The 20779-nt window shown below is 39.7% G+C and overlaps 1 protein-coding gene across 3 annotated transcripts; it reads right to left on the bottom strand.

Moving 5' to 3' along the window:
• Positions 1 to 910: 910 nt before the first annotated feature.
• Positions 911 to 20460, bottom strand: usp48 (ubiquitin specific peptidase 48). Of its 3 annotated transcripts, none has more exons than XM_073468374.1 (28): positions 20305 to 20460; positions 19650 to 19787; positions 19034 to 19154; positions 18607 to 18748; positions 17504 to 17631; positions 17005 to 17129; positions 15853 to 15961; positions 15369 to 15502; positions 15057 to 15133; positions 14446 to 14625; positions 14049 to 14186; positions 13731 to 13880; positions 13049 to 13249; positions 12182 to 12293; positions 11537 to 11679; positions 10746 to 10820; positions 10524 to 10648; positions 9673 to 9795; positions 9311 to 9372; positions 8245 to 8355; positions 6684 to 6814; positions 4999 to 5105; positions 4773 to 4880; positions 3984 to 4157; positions 3226 to 3351; positions 3018 to 3066; positions 2880 to 2906; positions 911 to 1646 (listed from the first exon to the last, which is right to left on the bottom strand). In XM_073468374.1, the coding sequence occupies exons 2-28, from the start codon at positions 19781 to 19783 to the stop codon at positions 1624 to 1626; spliced, it is 3135 nt and encodes a 1044-aa protein (XP_073324475.1). In that variant the 5' UTR covers positions 19784 to 19787; positions 20305 to 20460; the 3' UTR covers positions 911 to 1623. The 3 variants fall into 3 exon arrangements, with proteins under 3 accessions (XP_073324475.1, XP_073324473.1, XP_073324474.1); XM_073468372.1 differs by having other exon boundaries at positions 1530 to 1646; positions 14049 to 14222; positions 20305 to 20390; XM_073468373.1 differs by lacking the exon at positions 20305 to 20460 and adding an exon at positions 19957 to 20001 and having other exon boundaries at positions 1530 to 1646; positions 14049 to 14222.
• Positions 20461 to 20779: the final 319 nt, after the last annotated feature.

The following is a 20779-nucleotide window of genomic DNA, read 5'->3' as shown; positions in this document are numbered from 1 at the left end:
TGGGCTCAAACATTTAGCCTTAGCGGATAATGAAGCCGAGCTCATAGCACCGCGGGTCAAAACAGCTGATGGAAAATATGTCATGTTATAAACAGAAAATTAAAAATTAACCTAAACCTAAAATTAAAGTAATAAATAAACACCCGTTCAGACACAGTTTAAAGCTTCTTTTAAATAATAGAAAATGTATGTAAAACTAATCTACTTCTGAATATGAGTTGATGTTTGAAACAAAGCAACATGAATACATTTCAGCACAGTGCAGGTAAATATCACAAATACATTTCAAAGTAATCCACAGAGACAGATACTGTGTTTCAACGTGTTTTCCTTTTCAAAACAGCACCTTGAATAGCACAGACGATGATGATGATGACTGTATCTGCATGGGCCCTAACACTAATATGAGCTGTGCCACCTGTCCATAGTACGCGTTAATAATTGTGAGCTGTCCCGTTGCTACATCACTGTCTCTCCCTCATTTTCTGCCCTCTCCACTCACTGACATAATAAATGCCCCACATATTTGAATATTTTGCCCTGTGGGCACAACACGAATTTAAATAAAACATAATGACAGTATGTTGACTCGATCATACTGTATCTACAGTGCGTACCGTACCCACAGCGAAAGTAAGAACAGGAGCAACTCTTAACAGCTGTGAGGGGAGAATGACTGTTTGGATTTGATCATAAACCAACACTTAATACATGGAATGTAGTTTCAACAATGAGAGAAGTAGCCTGTTTGCACAGTGACTACTTCTTGAGACATCAGGAATAATTTTCCATAGGTGTTGATGTGACTGAAAGAAAGAGGACAATAAGTTACTCTGATAAACACTACCACCAATACCACAACCTCTTTGGTAATTTGTTGAATCTAATAATTGAGAGTATGAGGACAGGGTGCTTTGAAAATAACTTTATTGTCCATAAGAAATAACAGTGAAAATAACAGGACATACATTGCTTGCATTCTGTTTCTCACTTCCAGCTGTCGAGGTTTGCACTGCTGAAACTTGTGCAGGAATCAGCCTCTATACATACCGTGTAGCTATGTATCTCTAAATGCCACATGGAGTATATGGATAAAGATTTGCTGTAGAGGTAATAAATGTTCTAACATTTAGGAGCAGTTATATTTGCAATACTTAACAGTTAATTCGTGCATTCTTTTGACAAACCTGAAAACTCTGCAGTGAGAACACAAGCTTCCACATAATGGAAAGAAAGAACATTGCATTTTCTTCTGCCATAATTTAAAAATTCAAAAACAAAGCTCATTTTCTTGAATGACGGTAGAAGTTAATTGAAGCCGAACCTCAGAATAAACAGAGAACCTATCTTCCTCCACCTGTTTCTATTGGTCAGGCAGAAGCACTACCACGAAGTCCTTCAGAATGATTAGGAAGTTTAAATATCAAAGGCCAGCTAACCTTATGTAGAGAAAAACAGCGGCTTTGCAACAGAGTCACAGTTTGTTTTAAGAACGCCTACTCAAAACGTAAAAAAACAAATTAAAGCACTTATTTATATATGGACACTTGACAAATTCAAGCTTTTTTTAAAATTTCCATCTGTTGTCCATCCAATTCAAGCATAGCTACAGCACAGCTTTCCTCAGTGCCCGAGAAGCCCAGTGCCTGCAGACAGGGACAGAAATGATTAGATCAAGTTAGTACCTCAACACTTTTCACAAACAAACAAACAATTGGCTACCAAATACAGTAAAAAAATTTAAAAAACCCTCTCATTTAATTTATGTAATCACCTGATGATGAATAACTTTCAGTGCTTTTATTCAATGAGGCAAGAACCATTTGACAATACTATGCCAAGGTTTAGTGCTCGTCTGTTTCCTGCAATCTGTGTCTGTTTAATCTGGTTCCAGACCTCTTCATTTCCTCTGAAACCTTACGTGTTTTTCAGTCCAAAAAGAATAATGAAGTGAATTCAGTCCGGAGGAATCTGTCTTCGCTTTAATGCATCATTGTAAATAAGAGAGATGATAAAAGGGAATTCCAGTATTTTTAAACCTGGGCCTTGTATCTTATGTTTTGGTGTGTGAATGATTCATACTTAAAGTTTTGGAAATGGTCCAGTAGACTGCCTCAGCTGGCAGCTGCAACACAGCTGCCACAAAATCCTTCAGGGCAACACTGACTGTCAAAGTTACGTCCACCAAAAGTGCTTTTGCCACCCCACCAACAGGCTCAGGTTGTTATTCTTAGTGTCTGAAAACATTGTGGAAACTATTGCTGCATATAGACTTTTTTGTTAAATAATAACATCAATTTATAACCAGAAACAAAAGTCTCCCTCAGTGAGAAGTCTAGATCTAAAATCTCAGAATGTGACTTGCTACAGTTGTAAATCGTCAAAATCAGTTAAATAGTCAGCCATGAATTATTTGGAAATAAATTCTTCTAAACAGTTCCTCTAGGTAAACTCCAAACTCTTCTCTCCAACTTTTGACTCATCTCTTGCAAGATTACAGAGTGAGACTTCTTCATGTGTTTCCAGTTAAAAACCACTGTCTTATTATTTAAACGAAAAGGTCTCTCTCTGTGGGAATCGTTTCTGTAATGTTGTCAGACAAAATAACAACCTCGGCCTGTCACTGGCAGAAACAAACACTTTCAGTGGACGTAACTGACAGTAGGAGTTGGATTACATTTCAGCCATTTTCTGGCTGCCAGCTGAGGCAACCTACTGGACCAATTCCAAAACTTTCAGAAAGTATGAATCATTTACACACCAACACATGTACATATAGGGCCCAGATGTAAAATACCAGCATTTCCTTTTAACTTCCTCCTGGATAAAGACAACAAAGAAAACACTTTTCAGAACCATTGAAGAAAAAGCATGCTTACCTTTGAATCCCTCTTCAGGCATTCTCACTGTAAAGAAAGAAGATGACTATGTTTGAGAAAACAATATTATCCTTATTTAGATTTTTTTAATCAAGGTAATGTAGCAGCTATAGCAAAGATAAAGATATTGCCACTTACCCTGATAGACATCATCCATGGCAGCATAGTCTGCTATTGGCTCGTCAGCCTGAAAGGAAACAAGGGAGGAAATATTTTGGATGAAGAGGATAGTGTCTGTAATCACCATCAAGGTGATCAGATGGGAGTCAAGATTAATAATGCAGTAGTTATGGTTTCTGTGTAAAACAGACCTCTTTTTTTTTTTTTTAAGAAAGAAAGGAAATACCTTAAGACAGATGATGCTTTCGGGGATGACACCCAGACTGCCCAGTGTGGCTGAGTCATCTGTCAGACTTTTTCCATCAATGGAGAGGTTCTGGTCAAATGGAGCCACGGAGAAGGCGTGCATAATCTACAGGGTCAGAAGATCAGCAAAGTTAGTTCAGTGAATTCAGGATATCCATTACCTGTGCAGCAGGGTCCCCTAAGGAGCCCATGGCACAGAGCAGCATACATACATATATCGTATAAAATTATGTTGCATATAAAACTGGGCCTACAATAATGTAGGTGGATATATAGTATAGTGCCATGTATAAACAAGTCAGTAAAGTTAGGGTAGCTTGCTCACATGATTGCACGAGGAATCATGGGTTGACTATCATCATTGCTGTGTAAATAAACTGTTCTGTTTTTTTTAAAACAAATGTATATTTGCTATCAATATATTGGACTCATGTTTATGTGTATTTATACAAACAAACACACATTTACACAATGAAACTATTGAAAAAATAACAACTTTCAAAATATCATCAAAACCGTAATTTGGCCGTCCCCATGCAGTAACTCTGAGGACCCCCAGTTGAAGACTGTATAGTAATCACAATATTCACAATACTTCTCTTACAAGATTCTATTACATCAGGCCTGTTTGAGGCATCAAACACCTGTATAGAATCATTGATTCTGTAACAACCACTTTATTAATCTATCCATCCTCAAGATGTCATGCTTCAGGCTTGTATCCAGCATTTAGCTCACCTGTATTTTCAGCTCTTTAAGTGTCTGATTGGCTGAAACGATGAGTGCTTTCTCCCCTCTGAGTTTCCTGTGCCGGGTGCTTCTCCTGATTCCACCTGGTTTGGTCACAGGAACAGTGGCTGATGCTGCTGCACTGCTGTCACCCAACTTAAGCCGCTTGGCACCATCTTCTGACTGAAAGAAATGTGTAGCCATTAGGGCTGACATTAGATGGTATCTCCGTTTCTCATCTTTGCTAAAAACAAGAAAGTATCTGAACTGTCAAGATACTTGTTTGGTAAAATCAAAAATGATCTAATATGAAGGTGATCTTTGTGCAGGGCTACCTTATTGGTTCTTTTACAGTCAGTTGTTACACCAACTGTTAATTGACTATTAATACTCCAACAGTGCTGATGACATTAAAAGCAAAGAATCTAGAAATTGTGATGAATGAGAAAAAAACAACAGCTGCAGTGAAAGAGCAACAAAGACAAATAATGATTTAAGTTGTTTTTCCCTGTCTAATGCTAAAACTAGTGTAAACAAAGAAAATTAACCCACAAGGGAAAAAAGCTTTCCCATAAGGCAACACAACCAGTCATGTGATATTAGAAACCAATCACAGACAGTCACATGGCAGACAGTCTCTGAAGCCTGTGCGAGTGTCCTCGTTTGGCTTTATTTACCCAGGAAGTATTTGGCTGCCTGAACTACTGTTGCTATAGCTAGCTGTAGCAGAACCAGTCCGTTGATATAATGTGTGATGTACATGTGGCAGCATCCTTCTGTTAACATCTATAGACTTACCTGGCTGAAGTCTGGGTCTCTCTCTCCATCCACCTTCGGATGTTCTTCCTTCTCCTCCTCTGCTTCAGAGCTGCTGGCGTTCATTTCCGGAGCTGCATCCTTTACCATCTATGCAGGAGCAAAGTGAAAACGCAAAGTTAGTTAAAACTCTGTATTAACAATGGAAAATCAGTGGATCTCATTTTACACATGTTTGGAGAACTACAATGTCTTTTTTTTATCATACCCTCTTGTCTTCGATGACTTTGCGGATGTAGATGGTTGCTTGGGTATACTCTCGGAGGTCCCTCTGCTGCTGGAAAAGGAAGCTCTCTCTGCACTCCCAACACAGATCTGAACACATAAACCATACTTATATCAATATCAACTGAATCAGACATTGAGAAGCTGATAAAAGGTCAAAGCAACACTCTACCCAAAATGTTTTAGGTATCAAACTGATACTGAAGGACATTTTGACATACGAGTCCTTAATTATTCTGCAACTACTGTCAGACTTAACAAAATCTTTCTCTACTTACACATTTTTGGGAGGTGACTTAAACTGTGTCAAATCAAAACATTGATACGTCTCCCTCCCACTCTGCTCTCTCCAGAAAAAGTGTAAAACCGGGTGAATTTCTTAAGGACGAGTTATCTTGCAATAGTTCTGTGTCAAAAAAGCTGGATGCAGCCCGTTCTGCCAGGAAAGCTGAGACACAAATTCTCTATGCTAAACACAGGCTCTTTGAATCAGGTAATAAACCCGACCGGTTGCTTGCACATCTCGCTCGTGGCATAACTAAGCCAAATGTAATCCCCTCTCATAGATAGAAATGGCTACAGGCACCTCAAGTCTGTTCTATAAAGATCTCTATAGCTCTAAACGCACATCTTCTGCCAAGGTCAGAACAGAATTTCTTGACAAAATAAAGTTCCCATCTCCATGCAATGAGGAAAACGCAGATTTATGCAGGCCAATTAGTAAAGAGGAAGTCCCAGAAGCCACATGCACTCTCAAGGGAGGTAAAGTGTCGTCATAACTAATGGACGCCACTCTGAGCCTTTTTCTGTGGCAAGGGGTGTCTGTCAGGGGGGCCCATTCAACCTACTCCTCTTTGCCACAGCATTAGAACCATCAGCTGGAAGAATTTGGTTAAATAATGGTATATGTAGAGTATTGACGGGGAACATGGAGCACAAAATGGCCTTGCTCATCTGTGTTCTCTTCTTGGCAGGACAAGGGGATTTGTGTACTTATTTAAAGATAATGCTTCTCTGTCTTTCTGGCAATTACGCGAGATATTGGATATTCCCAAGCAACATCTTTTATGGTATCTGCAAATTAGACATTTTATGTCTCACCTCTTCTTCTGTTGACTGCCCTCGTAGTGACATTGAAAAATTTATTTTGGCCCGCCAAAATGAAAAACACTTGATATCATCATTTTACTCACTTCTTACTCTTTTCTCACTTCTGCCAAATATTTAATAAAATATTATATTATGGGAAAGAGATTTAGGTACTGAATATATTGGAGATGATTGGAAGGCAGCTATAGATTTGATCACATCCACATTTACATGCAGCAGGCTGAGGGAGACTCCGTACAAGAGTCTACACAGGCTGCACATCGCCCCTGTTACCTGCTCCTCTATGCACAGTGCCAATCTGTTGAAGGGACATATTTCCACTGCTTCTAGGATTTTAAATTAATGTACAGATTCTGGACATTTATTTCCAAGGTAATTAGTGGGATATTTCAAACTAAAATTAACTAGGGCTCTGGTGTCTTCCTCCTCAGCCTTCCCTCAAGAGAAATGCATCTCCCTGCTTCAAGCTACAAACGTCTTGAGAATCTCCTTAAAGTTGCTCAAAAGTGCATTTTCCACAGCTGGATGAAAGAATCTTCCGTGACTTTGAACTCTTACCAGGCTGAGTTGTGTACTGAGTGGTGGGACCACTGGGTGTGGTGTCTTTGAAGCAGTGGATGGAGATGGGCTGGTCTACGATGAAGAGTCGGCTGATTACTTCCCATTCGTTAGGCCAGAGCAGAGCTATACTGTGCAGGACAAACAGCACAACATGAGACCAGAGCAGTGTATACTCAGTAATACATCAGTTCATGGTTCTTTATGTATTCACCTATTCATGCAACCTGTCTATTTTAAATAATAGCTACACGTCTTTTTGAATTCAGATCTGACTTGATGATTGTATTTTGTGAAGAATAAAATCTGTGCAAGATTAGCTCAGGAAATGTAATAAATGGCATGCATGCATTAGTGGTGTGGGGATTTCCCGATTGTAAGATGCATCGCGATGCAAACACGGAAGAATCTGCATTGATGTGGAGACAGAGCAGTGTTTCCCACAGAATCAGACTTTAATTGTGGCGGTGGCTGGCCAGCTGGGGTGCCACAGGGCGTGAACTGGCTAACTTCCAGTTTAGCGCCCAGCTAACTTGAATGGGGATAAAATGTAATTGGGCGGCTCTTCTAGACTGAATTGCTCAAATTCTGACAGCAAAATGAATCATTTTGCGGGGGTTGTGCGGCTTTTATTACCGTTTTACTGATGTGTTTTTCACAGTGTCTTGTCATGACGATGTAATTACACAGCTTGGCCATGACAAAAACTGGCTTCAAGGCCTGGCGATGAGGCCAGCCATCTTCTTTGCAGAGGAAGTTACGGTCAAGCCAACTGTGTTAACTAGTCCTCCTCCTCTCCACTGTATCGCCATCCACTGTATCGGAGTATATAACATCATGCTATTCACTGACGGGTGCACTGTCTTGAGTGAGTGAGAACGGGATGCGAAAATCAATATGTGGCAGCCAATGTTGATATTGTGGCGGACCGCTACAAATAAATTAATGTGTGAGAAACACTGCAGAGCATAATCAGGAGATTGTAGCTTATGTTGATTGTTTATTCTCCGGCCTGGACAATAAAGCTGTAAAGTCAAGTCGCAATGTCACTCTCACGCTTTGAATTGCGTGCTAACAGCAGGCCAACATTACTTATGTTAGGTGCATCGCATCGCAGAAGGATGTGATCAACTGCAAGTGATACAAAATGCACCCAATATTTTTAAATATTAATAATTAATATAATAATTGACTTTCTAAATAAAATGGGAATTAAGATTTATCTTACTGCTTGTATTAAATGATGAAAAGGTAGCTGTGTGCAGTAATATAGAAATTTGAGGATGCAATACATCAAGATGAGATCAAGATGCATTGAGAATTGCTGTGTTGTAATTGGTGAATTGTAATCATATCATGAGCTCAGTGTAGATTCACTGCTCTAGAGTGCTTGCATGAAACATGAACACACTATTAGTGCTAATGCTGCATCTCTGGGTTTTGTGTTTAGTGTGGATTATAAAGGACAGTTCCAGTTATTTTATCATCCTGTCAGAAGTATAAACTTTTCTGAAATGTTCAGAGGATTTTTTGTGTTTCATTTTAAATAAGCAGAACTCACTGTTGTGCATCTCCGTTGATCAGGGAGTCGTAGGTGAACATGAAGCCTCCGTGTGGACAGAGCAGCAAAGTATTGCCCACATTCGACACTGGAGAGGATTTAGTGGGCCTCCTAGAAAATGCACACACAGATGGGAGGAAAATTAGCATTTGAAAAGTTAATGGGCAATTTTACTGCCAGTCATATTTTTGACAAATAATTACATTTTGTGCTAGAACTTAAAAAAAGTTAAGCTGTCGCTAAACTGGAACGGACTACAGTAGAGTCTGGGACTTTTATGTCATCCACCAAGCTTTACTTCTGGTGTCTTAAGAGTGGTGTGGCTCCTTTAAGAACAGGGCACTTTGTAGTGAGTGGAGAGTGGATGTTGGTGGCTGAGCTCAGAGCAGACAGCTGTTAGCCACTGGAGCAGACCAAACATTTAGTAGAGTTGCCTAGTGGCAGTTAATGTACAGTACAGGTTACAGTTTGACTATGAATAAACTCTGCAGCTGCCTCATACACAAGAAGACCTCATGTTTGAGTGACAGCTATCACTGTCCCTGCTAATACCCATGCTATTTGTATCCAAGCTAATATCCATGCTATTGCTATCCATGCTATTGATGTTAATCATGCTGAAACGACAGTGTCTGGTAGTGTTAGTATAATGACCGACTATTAACCACAGCCATTTCTTGGTTTGAGAAAGAATGTTAACCGTTTGACAGTGAGAAACAGGCTGCAGTGGAACTTTTCCATTCAGTACTTTTCCATCATGTTTACAAAGCTGCTGTGGAACATGTTCAGTGATGGAAGGTAGAGGGGCATCACAGAGTGTGTTTAATCTGTTATTTTTTTAATGCGTTATTATTTCTGTAATGCATTAATCGAACTTAACGCGTTATTTTGACAGCCCTAGTCATTACTAATAACACACATCTGATGTCCATGCCAAGAGTTTTTATTTTCTCCTCTTCCTTAAAGTTGACCCTGTTCTTGAGTGCAACAGTCAAATTCTATTTGGACAATGTAACAACACACACAGTAATGTCGTTTAGTTCATTCACTGTTGAAACAAACATACCTGATGAATTTTCTCCACTCATCCACAAAGAAAAGAGGGACTATGTAAAGTACATCTGTGCCCTGGAGAGACAAACAACAGAGGATTTACTGTATTCACCAAAATCATAGTTTGTTAATATCATATTTGTGTGATTTTGATTAATATCACCATAAATATAAATAACTGCTTTCATCTTAATCGACTTCTGGTATTAACACCAGTATAACTTAGGTTGCACTGTGAATACTATATATACTGTATATTCTGGTTACTGAACCTCATTTGCTCTATTTTTCAAGCATCATTCTCATCTTGCCTTTTTCAGTAATGTTATTGGTGTGAAGAGGTCACATGACTCTGACTGTTGGCTTTGCGTCTACCTGAGGCCACTTGGTGAGTGTTGGCCGGTTCTTCTCATGGAAGAGGTTGAGCAGTTGGTTCTTCTGGTCCAGAGCCATCATCTTACTCACTGCCTCATTGTCCTTTTCTTCCTGCTCTAATGTCTGGACACACAAGAAGGAAGTTTTAATTTCACAACTCACCTACTTTATCATCACACATGTACCAATTGTGGCTCACACATACATAAACAGACATAAACAGGATTAATGCAGTTTATGGCTAAACAGCAGTAGTGTACTCTGAGGATATATGATTATTACGGGTGGGAATCTGTGAGATTCTTTGATTCTGATTATTTGGTGTCCGATTTGACCGATCATTCATCGGTTCTAGTTTGAATGATTAGAAAAGGGGGCATTAGTTTCAGTCTCTTGCACAGTATACTGTGTGCCAAACCATTCACTGGTGTCCTTATTCTGCTGAAATACAATATCGAACATAACTGGCATTAAAATAAATGCTCCGCAGCTTTTATTTTACAAAGTTAACTGCATTAATTAACTAATTCATTAATTAAAAAGGATCATACAATCTCCTGCTTATATGATAACACAGTGACAGAGAGGCGCAGTGCTCTTACTCTTCTTCTTTGTTAGGAGTGTTTGATAACCACAACAGAGTGATCGTTGCATAAATGTGGTTTTATGTACATATTCTGTATATAACAGAATATCAGTTATATCAATATACATTTTTTTACACCGTCATGAACATATCAGCACTGGCCCAAAAATCCCTATCTGCTGAACTCTGGTGCAAACAAAAAAGAAAAAGAGAGATACAAGATCAGTGTGGTCTAACACTGGATGGTTTGTAACTGACTACTCACCAGGCACTGCTGACACGGCTCTTGGTTTTGGGTGAATTCGGGTGCTTTGGGAAAGTATGCCCTCAGCTTGGTCCAAACTTCAGCTGATACCAGCTTTCGTTCAGTCTCTAGAATACTCAGACCCTCTAAAGCAGGAACACATTTAAAAACCAACATATTTAATATGTAAACTATTCATGCATATGTAATAGCAGCAAAGCAGTTTCTGTTTAAAAATTGTACCATGACAGCAGACAATATCTTCATTGAAAGTCTTCATCTCGTCCTCGTTGCCCTCCGAGAGCTCTGGGCCGAACTCTACAATCAAGCAATTCACCAAGAATGTTAACACTTACAATCCAGAAGTTTTGTTGGTTGAATTTAATACTAAAATGAAAAGACACCAAACAGATTGATCCAGTGGATGTAAATCAGCCAGTGTCTCAACATCCTGTTATAATATGACAGACATAGTCGGTTCATCCACCAATGTGGCCCACACAAAAATATGTCAACAACTATTGGATCGATTGCCATGAAACTTGGTGCAGATATCCATATTGCCCAGAGGATGTATCCTACTGACTGACTTTGATGATCCCATGACACTTCCTGAAGCACCCCATGTCAATCAGTAAAATATCTAAACATCTAGATGAATCATGATGAATTGTCATGAAATTTGATACACGTTCATGATTTCCAGAGGTTGAACCCAGCTGACCCGATTTTTCTTTTAGTACCACGAGGTCTCAACAACTATTGATTGTTTACCATACAATTCCCATGCTATACTAAGATGGCCATGCTGTACCTGCAAAACATCAGCATGTTAGCAACGGTCACTGTGAGCATGTTAGAATGCTGACATCAGCATTTAGCTTAAAGCACTGCTAAATAAGTCCTCATACAGCTGCTTGCAGTGCTGTAGACTTATAGTCTTCTTTCCGTTTCCAGCTTGGTTGACAATTATAAAAATAAACTAGAAGACACAAACACAGAAGGAGAAACAAAATCATATCCATTTATTTTACCTTTGCTGTTGTTTGTGTGTGGTCCCTGTCCATTGGTCTGGCCATTGCTGTGTTTGGTTTCATGTTCGTCCTCCTCCAGCTGGTCCAAAGCCAACTGCCTCCAGCTACGCAGTGATGCTTTACCCACCCAGTAGCCCTCACCACTGAGACACAGACACACACAGTGATAAATATATTAGACAGTGATTCTTTATCTGTATTCTGATTCAGTATCGCCCCATTGAGGACTTAGTTTTTCTCTTTTTGAGGAATTGTGTCTTCTGAAAATACCTCGGATTATAAGCTTTTGTCCTTTTCAGACATAGAATAAGTAACATTGCATAACAGCAAAGGAGGGAGGCACATCGGTCAGTTCAAAAAGTGATGATCGTGAGGAGGAAGAAGAGTGTTTTCTGTTCTCTCACAGACTGGATTCCACAACATAATTTAAAGCCTTGATGACGTTGTGAATATGAGCGACCATATCCATATCACTATTTCCACATCACATTCACCGTATTGAAAGTAATATCTAAATATTTCAGGTCCGACAATAAACTGCCATCAGATTAACATACGTGGGGGCTATTAAAATATAATTTAAGCCCAATTTAAGGATGCACAACACTACAATCCATTAACCTAACACATCCTGAATGTGTTTACCTGAGCGTGCGTTTGACCAGGTTGGAGACTTCCTTGTAGTCTTCATTGAGCTGGTTCTTCAGCCGTAGAACCCTACATCGCTGGCCAACACACTCTCTACACAGTGAGGAGCCTGAACAAACACACAAATGTGGGATATGTAAACAAGTATAAGACCAACATTGTGGTTTCAGTGTCATTTTAGAAAACTTTTAGTATGAAGTGTCCCATCTGACTGCAAACAAGAGTAGTTCCTAAAATGAGAGAAATACAAGAAAGCACATTTACTTTCTCTTTTAATATTTCAGTCAACTCATGATGTTAATGATTTGTTAGTGATTGATTAATCACAGTTAAGAATTTTCAACTAACCAGTTCCTTTTGATGTGGTTGCTGCTTCTTTAACTATTCTTTCCTCTCAGTGTTATCACTTTTATAACTTTACAGCCAGTTCTTTGTAGAGTTACAGCCTGCACACATAACTCACCCCTGACCACGCAGATATGCTCACATTCTAAAACAAAGAACTTCACTGTTGTCAGTAGATCAATTTTTGCACTGATAAAGGTATCTAGAGGCTCTGATAAAAGAACACAGCATGTTTAGTCTGGTGTACGTGATGTCCTCCAGAAAAGTCTGCAAATGTAGGTATAGTGTTTAATTCAATATTTACAAGTGTGTTATAAGCACTACAATACAGGCTCACTCTTCAAGTATGTGGAAGATTTAAGTTGATAACATGCGCACATATATGAGCTGATTTTAAGAATTGTGTAGAATAGTAAACTGATCACTGTGATCCTTACTCCTGTGTAAATACTGAATTGGAAGCACAGTTCTGCAGAAGATCATGATTTGAGAAGAGACCACACCCTGTGTTTGACTAACCATCTAGTCTTGGCCCTCCACTGTAGCGCTCGTAGAGGAGCTGAGCAGCTTGGAGGGAAACCCTCTTGGACTCTGCCACCTTGTCTGGGTGCAGTTTGCCGTGAGAACACAAGAAGAGGGAGTTATCAATTTCTTTTGTGGCAGTGGAATCATCCAGCCACTTCTTCAACCAGTCCAGGGGGATGAACTCATATGGCTCACCTGAGGAGGGAAAGCACAGAACCACATCAAACAAAGAGACACAGGACCTCTGGTTGTGATTCATTGAAGCCAGGCTTATTCTGCGATAACAACTTTCTCTCTGTATATTATCCCTCATATCCATTTATAAATACATGTTATGAAAAAGGTGTGAAATCAAATGCAAGTACAAGTGTCTGATGAACACCTGACTCTTTTTGTAACTCTGACATTTCAAATTGTTCATATTAACATAATACACAACACCAAGACACAGTAATGTGCCTTGTCAAAAATCACAAAACTTCTTGGTTAAGTAGGTGATGTGATGTACTAACAGTATTACTGCAGACAGGGGAGCTGTTGTACTAGTCAAGCAATACCCTCCATTACGTTAACTGTCCCTTTATAACACTGTACTGAAAGTCACAACAAACGTGTACACTCTCTTTACTGCTTCTGTTAAGTGGACTGTGGGTGATCAGGGAATGTTTTTACCGACCGTCTTTTGCGGGTAAAAGCTCGTAGAGCTCCTTCACCTCCTCATGCTTGGCTTTGCCCTTATCCACACTCTGTTTTCTCATGTCGGCCATCTCACTGCACCACTCCTCAAATTTATGGTTGTCTTGGTCAACCAACCTCTGAAGAAAGGCTGGCAGACAGGAAAAAGATAAAGGAAAACATCAGATAGGCTGTATTTTTATTAATGAAACATGTTTCTCAGGGCATATCTTAATTCCTCGATGCAAACAGAGGCAGACATCAGGGATCATCGCTGCATCCTTGTTTGCATTAAGTAAGTCAAAATTCTGCTACTCACCTGGCACCTCGACATTGGTCCTGGAGGCATCTGAGCTCTCCTCTTCCTGGACCTTATACACCAGCATGTAAGCATTTCGGGAGCAGTGGTAGCCTTTACTGCACTTTGGCTTTCGTGTCTGTGACTTCACTGTCTCAGCTACAGACCAAGAAGACGAAGACGGTAGAGCAACAGCTTTGAGAAAGTGTACATATATACAGTAGGTGGGTAAAAGGCAAGACTCTCCAACTTAATATTTTTTATTTAACAATTTTGTCTGGCTTACAAAATGATGTTTTTTAAATATACAAACAGATAACACTGAGTAACAGTAAGACTGCTGGAGCATAACACTACATAAAGTATCTGTAGATGTCAGAAAGGTGCAACATTATAGTGTTCATTTAGTACTACTCACCAATGTCCTCCTCAATACCAAGCTGCAGCTTCTTGCCTTCCATCTTCTCTATTTCCTCATCATTGAATTTGTACCAGTCACCAGTACGAGCGTCCTTCACATGGGCGATGTAGTGGCCTGAGTAGGCACTGATGCCCCGATGAATCAGCACCGCACTCAGTTCATAAACACACTTCTGGTCTGGAGAAACAGTCAGTCCAAACACACAGAAATGTCAACATGTTTACTTTTCGTCAACAAAAAATATCTACTGTAGCCTGGAGATAAGATGTAGTATAAGGAAGCAGTGGATTGCCTAGAAAATAGATTTAACATGGTGAACTTGCTGTGAAAGCATTCCATCAGCCATACAGGTGATATCCATACATGGATAAGGTAGCCTGCTTTGACACCGCTGACCACATTTCTCCCCCTGATCACTATTTAAAATTTCATTCTTCCTTTTAAAATTCAAAAGGACTTGGTCTTTGTCCTTTAAATTAAGATATGAATAAAAGTGGAGTGTAGGCATTTTGTTTCTTCTGTAGAGCTGACATGTGCCAGTTAGCACTGACTGCTAAATGAGTGGTGTGTGCGTCTGTGTGTTGTCACAGAGATGGAACCTGGTTTACCTTCCAAGAAAGGCCCCATGTCCAGCTGCTCTGGAAAACTGATAAAGGTGTTGAGCTTCTTCTTATGGCCTGTTTGTCTGAAGAAGATAACATGGTTTAGAAAAATCTTTCTCATACCAGTAGGAAGAAGACACACCTGGCACCAGCAGGTAACACAGTTCCTGAACTAAAATCAGGAAAAAATATTTTGTTGGTTTTGTTATCAAAATAACTTTGACCAGTATTATCTAATTAGAGAATATACTATCCTGCCAAAGTGATATTGTATTCATGCTATGCCTTTTACACAATGCAGTACAAGTGATGGCTGACCTATCAAAGACAAAGCGCATGAGCTGCAGGTTGAGGGTTGGAGGAAGGCTGTGCAGTTTGATCCTTCGGGTGGCGCTCTGTTTACTCTGACAGCTCTCACAGAAGTAGCGGTTCTCCCCATCCAGCTTCTCCTCCTGCGGAGGGAGGGGGCGACCATTGTGAAAACAACACACACACCAAGATATTTAACTCGGGGACTAACACACAAAAAAAAATCAAATTCAAATTAAATCAAACACTTTGTCATTTATTACTTTTATGATTTCTGTTCGACTTTGTCTCTGTGAATGTCTGTAACTATGAGTTTTTATTGTCGCTGTTGTTTTGACCAGGACTCTCTTGAGAATGAGAGCCTGTGTCTTGATGAGATCACCTGTATATAAAAGGTTAAATTAAACTGAAATAAATAAATAAATAAATGAATAATTAATAAAGAGATTCTGGTTACACATTCAGTGTGGGTGTGGTAGAGAATGAAAGCTACCTTCAGGAACTCTGTGACGCACTCGGTCAGGTTCTTGTGGCCCTGGATGTTCAGCTCCAGCTCGTAGAATCTGGACGGCAGTGCAGATGATCGTCCACACTGGTTACAGCTGGAGAACAATAAAACCAAGATAACAGATTTTTCATATAGTCCAACATTGTTTTGTCAATAGAGTCATTTCTAAACTTGAACCTCTATTTCTGTGGTCTAACACTTACACTCATTTCAACTGCTCAAATAAAAATCAAGCCAACCAAAAAGAAGCTGCATGTCTCGGTCAGATTCTGGTCCCAATCCAAAAAACATAACCTTTACTTTCCCTAAACCGAGCCTTATAAAAATACCTGGTATCCAGCTTCTTGACAACAAAATTTCCATTTCCCTCAAGAATGTTAAATAAATGGCTGTTAAGCTGAATCTCCTGTCTGATAACAGCACATCTCTCTGAGCAACAGGAAAACATCCTCTCTACAAAAACCCACCTGTTCCTTTATTTCTTATTATTGCATTTTCTGACACTCACTAGGCAAATATATGACATTTTTCACATAAAATAGCAAAGGCCAACCTATTCAGCTGTCCCAGTTATGAGCCAAGGCCTGACACCTGACCCAAAATTGAGGTTCAGCTTGTATTTTTATGAGGCTGCCCAGACGACACTTGCTGGGGCATAATAAAAACAAGACAGTTTTAACATAGCACCGGCACATTTTGTGGATCTGCAACAGTTGTGAACACCTACTATTAACTGTTAAGTCACAGATATCTTCATAGAGTATATGAGACTGGGAAAGATGACACTGGAAAAGAACCATTGCAAGAATATGAAGGGTGGGGGCAGAATACTGAGGAACATCCTTCTGAAATGTTGTATGATGTTTCCTTTGCCTCCCTACAAGCCAGTATTATCATTTTTCTGCTATGTACTACAAATGGGATATACTGGCCACCTTCTCATTCTCTCCATTCTTCCTCACAACTTGGCTGAATATACTGAAAACTTTCCTCCTCCACCAAACACACAAACTCTTTGTGATTATTTCAGAAATGTAAACAAAATTCAGCTCACTTTGGCCTGAAGTTAATGAAAAACAAATTATGACATTATGAGTAGATCTGATGTCCAACACACTAAGTAATGAGTGGTCTTACACAGTAACATAGGAGAACTGTCCACAGAACTGCCGCTGGATGACATTCTGCAGGTTGGTGTTCTTCTGCTTAGACAGAGTGTCTTCCAATAGAGACAAGAAAAGCTTTGAAAACTCCTGGGCATCCTGAAATTGAAAGGTTTGAATTCAGTGCACTGCATAGAAAACTACTACCAAACATGCTGGAGCACCCAGTTTAATAAATATCTAGAATCATCTTTCAAACTGTGAAACCAGCCCTGTATTTCTTTTCATTTTTCTTTTTTTCTACCTTTTCAGGCTTTTTATAGGACAGGTGAAGACTGACAGGAGATGGGGTGTGAGAGAGGAGGGGTGACATGCAGCAAAGGGTCACAGGTCGTATTGGAACTCTGGGCACCTGCGGCGAGGAAATCGCCTCTGTACACAGGGCACATGCTCTACCAACTGAGCTACTGGGGCGCCTTGCCAGCCTTATCCTACTAAGTTTAAGCTATGATAGGTTTTATGTAGTGATTTACCTGCTGCTGTCCTGTGTCCAGGCCCAGTGCTTTGACCAGCCCTGAAGGATCTATGTACTTTCTGTTGCTGTTCTGCAGGAGTGCAAACAGATACTGCAGATGCTCACAGATGGACTGAGGCTCATAATCTGCAAAAGACAGAGCAGTTTGTCTGAGAGACTGAAATATTATCATATGAAAAGGTAAAAACCTATAGAGCAATGTAAAAACCACCTCACACTCAAACAGTAAGTGTCCATGTGCAAAAAAAGTATTTTTAGTTTACCGTTATTACTTAACAAAATAGTAATTATTGCTGTTAGTTTGCCAGTCAGCAAATTCAATCAAGAACTCATGAATAGATCACATTTTTTGTGAAAGAGATAGAGCAAAGCAACTACTTCAAGTTGTCAGTCTGTCAGATTTAAGATTTATGGGTTTACAAAGTGACTATGATCAAAATAAACACATTTGATGTAGATGAATGTTGATTTTCTGGGGTATAATATCTAGCTGGAATTTGTGCAAAAATGTCAAACAATCTACTGAACATTATATTTGTTTGGAATAGGGCTTGGCAATATGTCCATATAGTCTTGTTACTGTGATATGAAACTATCATCTTAGATTTGTGATATCTTTATATCGTGATATGGCATAAGTGTCTTTTCCTGGTTTTAAAGGCTGCACTACAGTTAAGTGATGTCATTTTCTGAACTCACCGGACTGTTCTACTCATTTCTTATACTTGTCTTTACCCACTTAGTCATTATATCCACATTATTGATGATTATTCATCAAAAATCTCATTGTGTTAATATTTTGTGAACATACCAATAGTCGTCCCTAAAATATTGGTGCACTACCGTTATTGAGGTACTTTGTCATGATATTTTAGTTTGTCATTTATGAAATGCTTTTGACGAGATTTCAGAAACGCTGAGATATATATTGTGTATAACAATAAAGCCAAGACATATTTCGGACAATGTTATTCTATGATGGTACATGCACTATTTAAAGCTATGTACCAAGAAGTTAAAATACTTTGCAAAAACACTTACTTTAACTAGGAAAACAACAAACATATAGAAGCATCCACAGTATTTAGTTTTCAGTTATACCAGACTCAGTGTTGTGTTCCTGTGCTCGGGAATTATGGCACTGATAGAGGCTCCTACGTAGCTCCAGGTTGTGGAACCACACTTGCAGGAATGTGTTGACGTAACATGTTGCACCCAGGTTGGTCAGGCCAACAAATGTGTTCTGGAAGACGGCAGAGACAGAGAGAGACAGAGACAGACAGAGAGAGACAGAGACAGAGAGAGACAGAAAGGGACAGAGACAGACAGAGAGAGACAGAGACAGACACAGACAGACAGACAGAGACAGAGACAGACAGAGAGAGAGAGAGAGACAGAGACATTATTCCATCTCTGGCCTTCTGATAAGTTTTCAGGACTTCAGCAGTCCATCTACAACAGTTGTGTGATCTCAGGTCAGTGAGTAAACAATGTGAAGTACTGTATGTGTAGCTTGTTAAAGAACTACCTTGTCTCGACGTTCTGAATTTGGATCATCGATATTGTGGAAAGCATTTTCATCAATGTCCCCAAGCCACGCCTGTTCACCAATACCCACAAGACAGTTGGGATTCCCTTTGCAGTTCCTCCTGCAAAACCAAGTCATGATTATCGAACCTACTGTTCCACTGCCTACTTTAGAAGTGACATATAACCGCATCTTTCTCTTATACGGAGACAAAAGTCATGTCAGAAATCTAAAAAGCAGACTGTTAAATGCTATGCAGGCAAAGCACCCTTCAAAATCAGCTTGTTATATAAGCAAGATTAAGTTAAGCAACATTTTAAGTGTACGAATTTGTGCTCACTGTGATGCCTACAGACTACAGTCAGTCTGTACATGAGTTTGTTGTGAAGAGTAGAGCTGATTTTCATGACCTTTCATACGAAGTCTACAAAGCTGCTGTAAAGGCTTGTCCCCAAGCAAAGAATCAATCAGACTGTTGTTGCACATTAGCATTCCTCTGCGGAGCTGGCCTCAAAGCCCGCAACTGTAAAATCAAATGTAACATCTGCTACGGGTATTTTTACTGGCACATGCCATCACGACAGAGGGATGCTGTTCACAAATGTTAATATTGTACCTGCAGGTTCCTCTCTTGCAGGCCGGGAGATTGATGCGATATGCTAAATTGATATGCTCCTGTCTGATGTCTTCTGGTTTCACCGTTTCCACCCAACGCCAAGCCGCTTTCTCCAGCTGTAAGCGGGGCGCCATAATCCTACGATGTAAAGTTAACCACACAGTCAGGCATATGAGTCGAAAGCACTACTATACAATGGTCTGTCATTTGCCAAACTGCTACCAGGAATGCTAACATAGCCGGCTAGCAAGGGCTAAACAAGTTCTTGTAGGGTCTTAGCTAGCTTGGTTCTGACGAAGCAACCTACCGTTAGCTATGTAGCGCTAGTGCTAACTTACTTAAGATAGCCAGCTAGTATTAGCTTAGTAGTTCTATCGCTTACGTTACCCTATTTGAATTAAAAATGTGAGCATAACACACTACACATCGCAACAATACACAGAGAACTGAAATACAATAAATTACAACAAACAGTATTTGCAGGGTAAAGTCAGGAGTAAGGACTACCCTTGCGCTAACATTAGCTAACTAGCTAAAGGTAGCATTAGCTAGCCCGACCCGGCAGCGTTAGCAAGTCATTTTCCTGCATTTTCGATTTAATGCTACCTGACGCTAACGTAACGAATTTATTGTGTTAAGGTCAAACATATCGAACCTTTCATGCGTGCAGCTGCTTCACCAAAATATTTTATGTATTTTCACATTTTATTCACGGTTTATTTTAGATTTAGCGCCCTTACGTCAGTTTATAAATAAATTATTTCTCCGCTCAAAATCAACACGACGTCAACATGTGACGCAGGCGACGTCTCTTTGTTGTGACCGGAGGGAGGACCGGAGACACGCAGAGCCTCCACAGGCCTCTCTGCTGCCACAGTCCACACACAGGGAACTTTCTGTGTTCCCAGCAATAAAACATGTTATCATGTCAGATGTGTTATTCACAATCCTTTATAACGTTTCCTTTATTTTCATCAAAAGTGTGTTTTAAGCCTAGTCATATCTTGTGATGTGAATATTACCTCATGTTGGACCAAACCTGACTGAGATTGAGATTAAAATATCTATCTACCTATATATGTATGTGTGTATATATATATATATATATATATATATATATACACACACAC

The sequence above is a fragment of the Pagrus major genome, chromosome 6 (genome assembly GCF_040436345.1).
Source record: "Pagrus major chromosome 6, Pma_NU_1.0".
NCBI lineage: Eukaryota > Metazoa > Chordata > Actinopteri > Spariformes > Sparidae > Pagrus > Pagrus major.
Note: the sequence above shows the minus strand (reverse complement) of the source record. Positions and strands in the feature narration are given on the sequence as shown.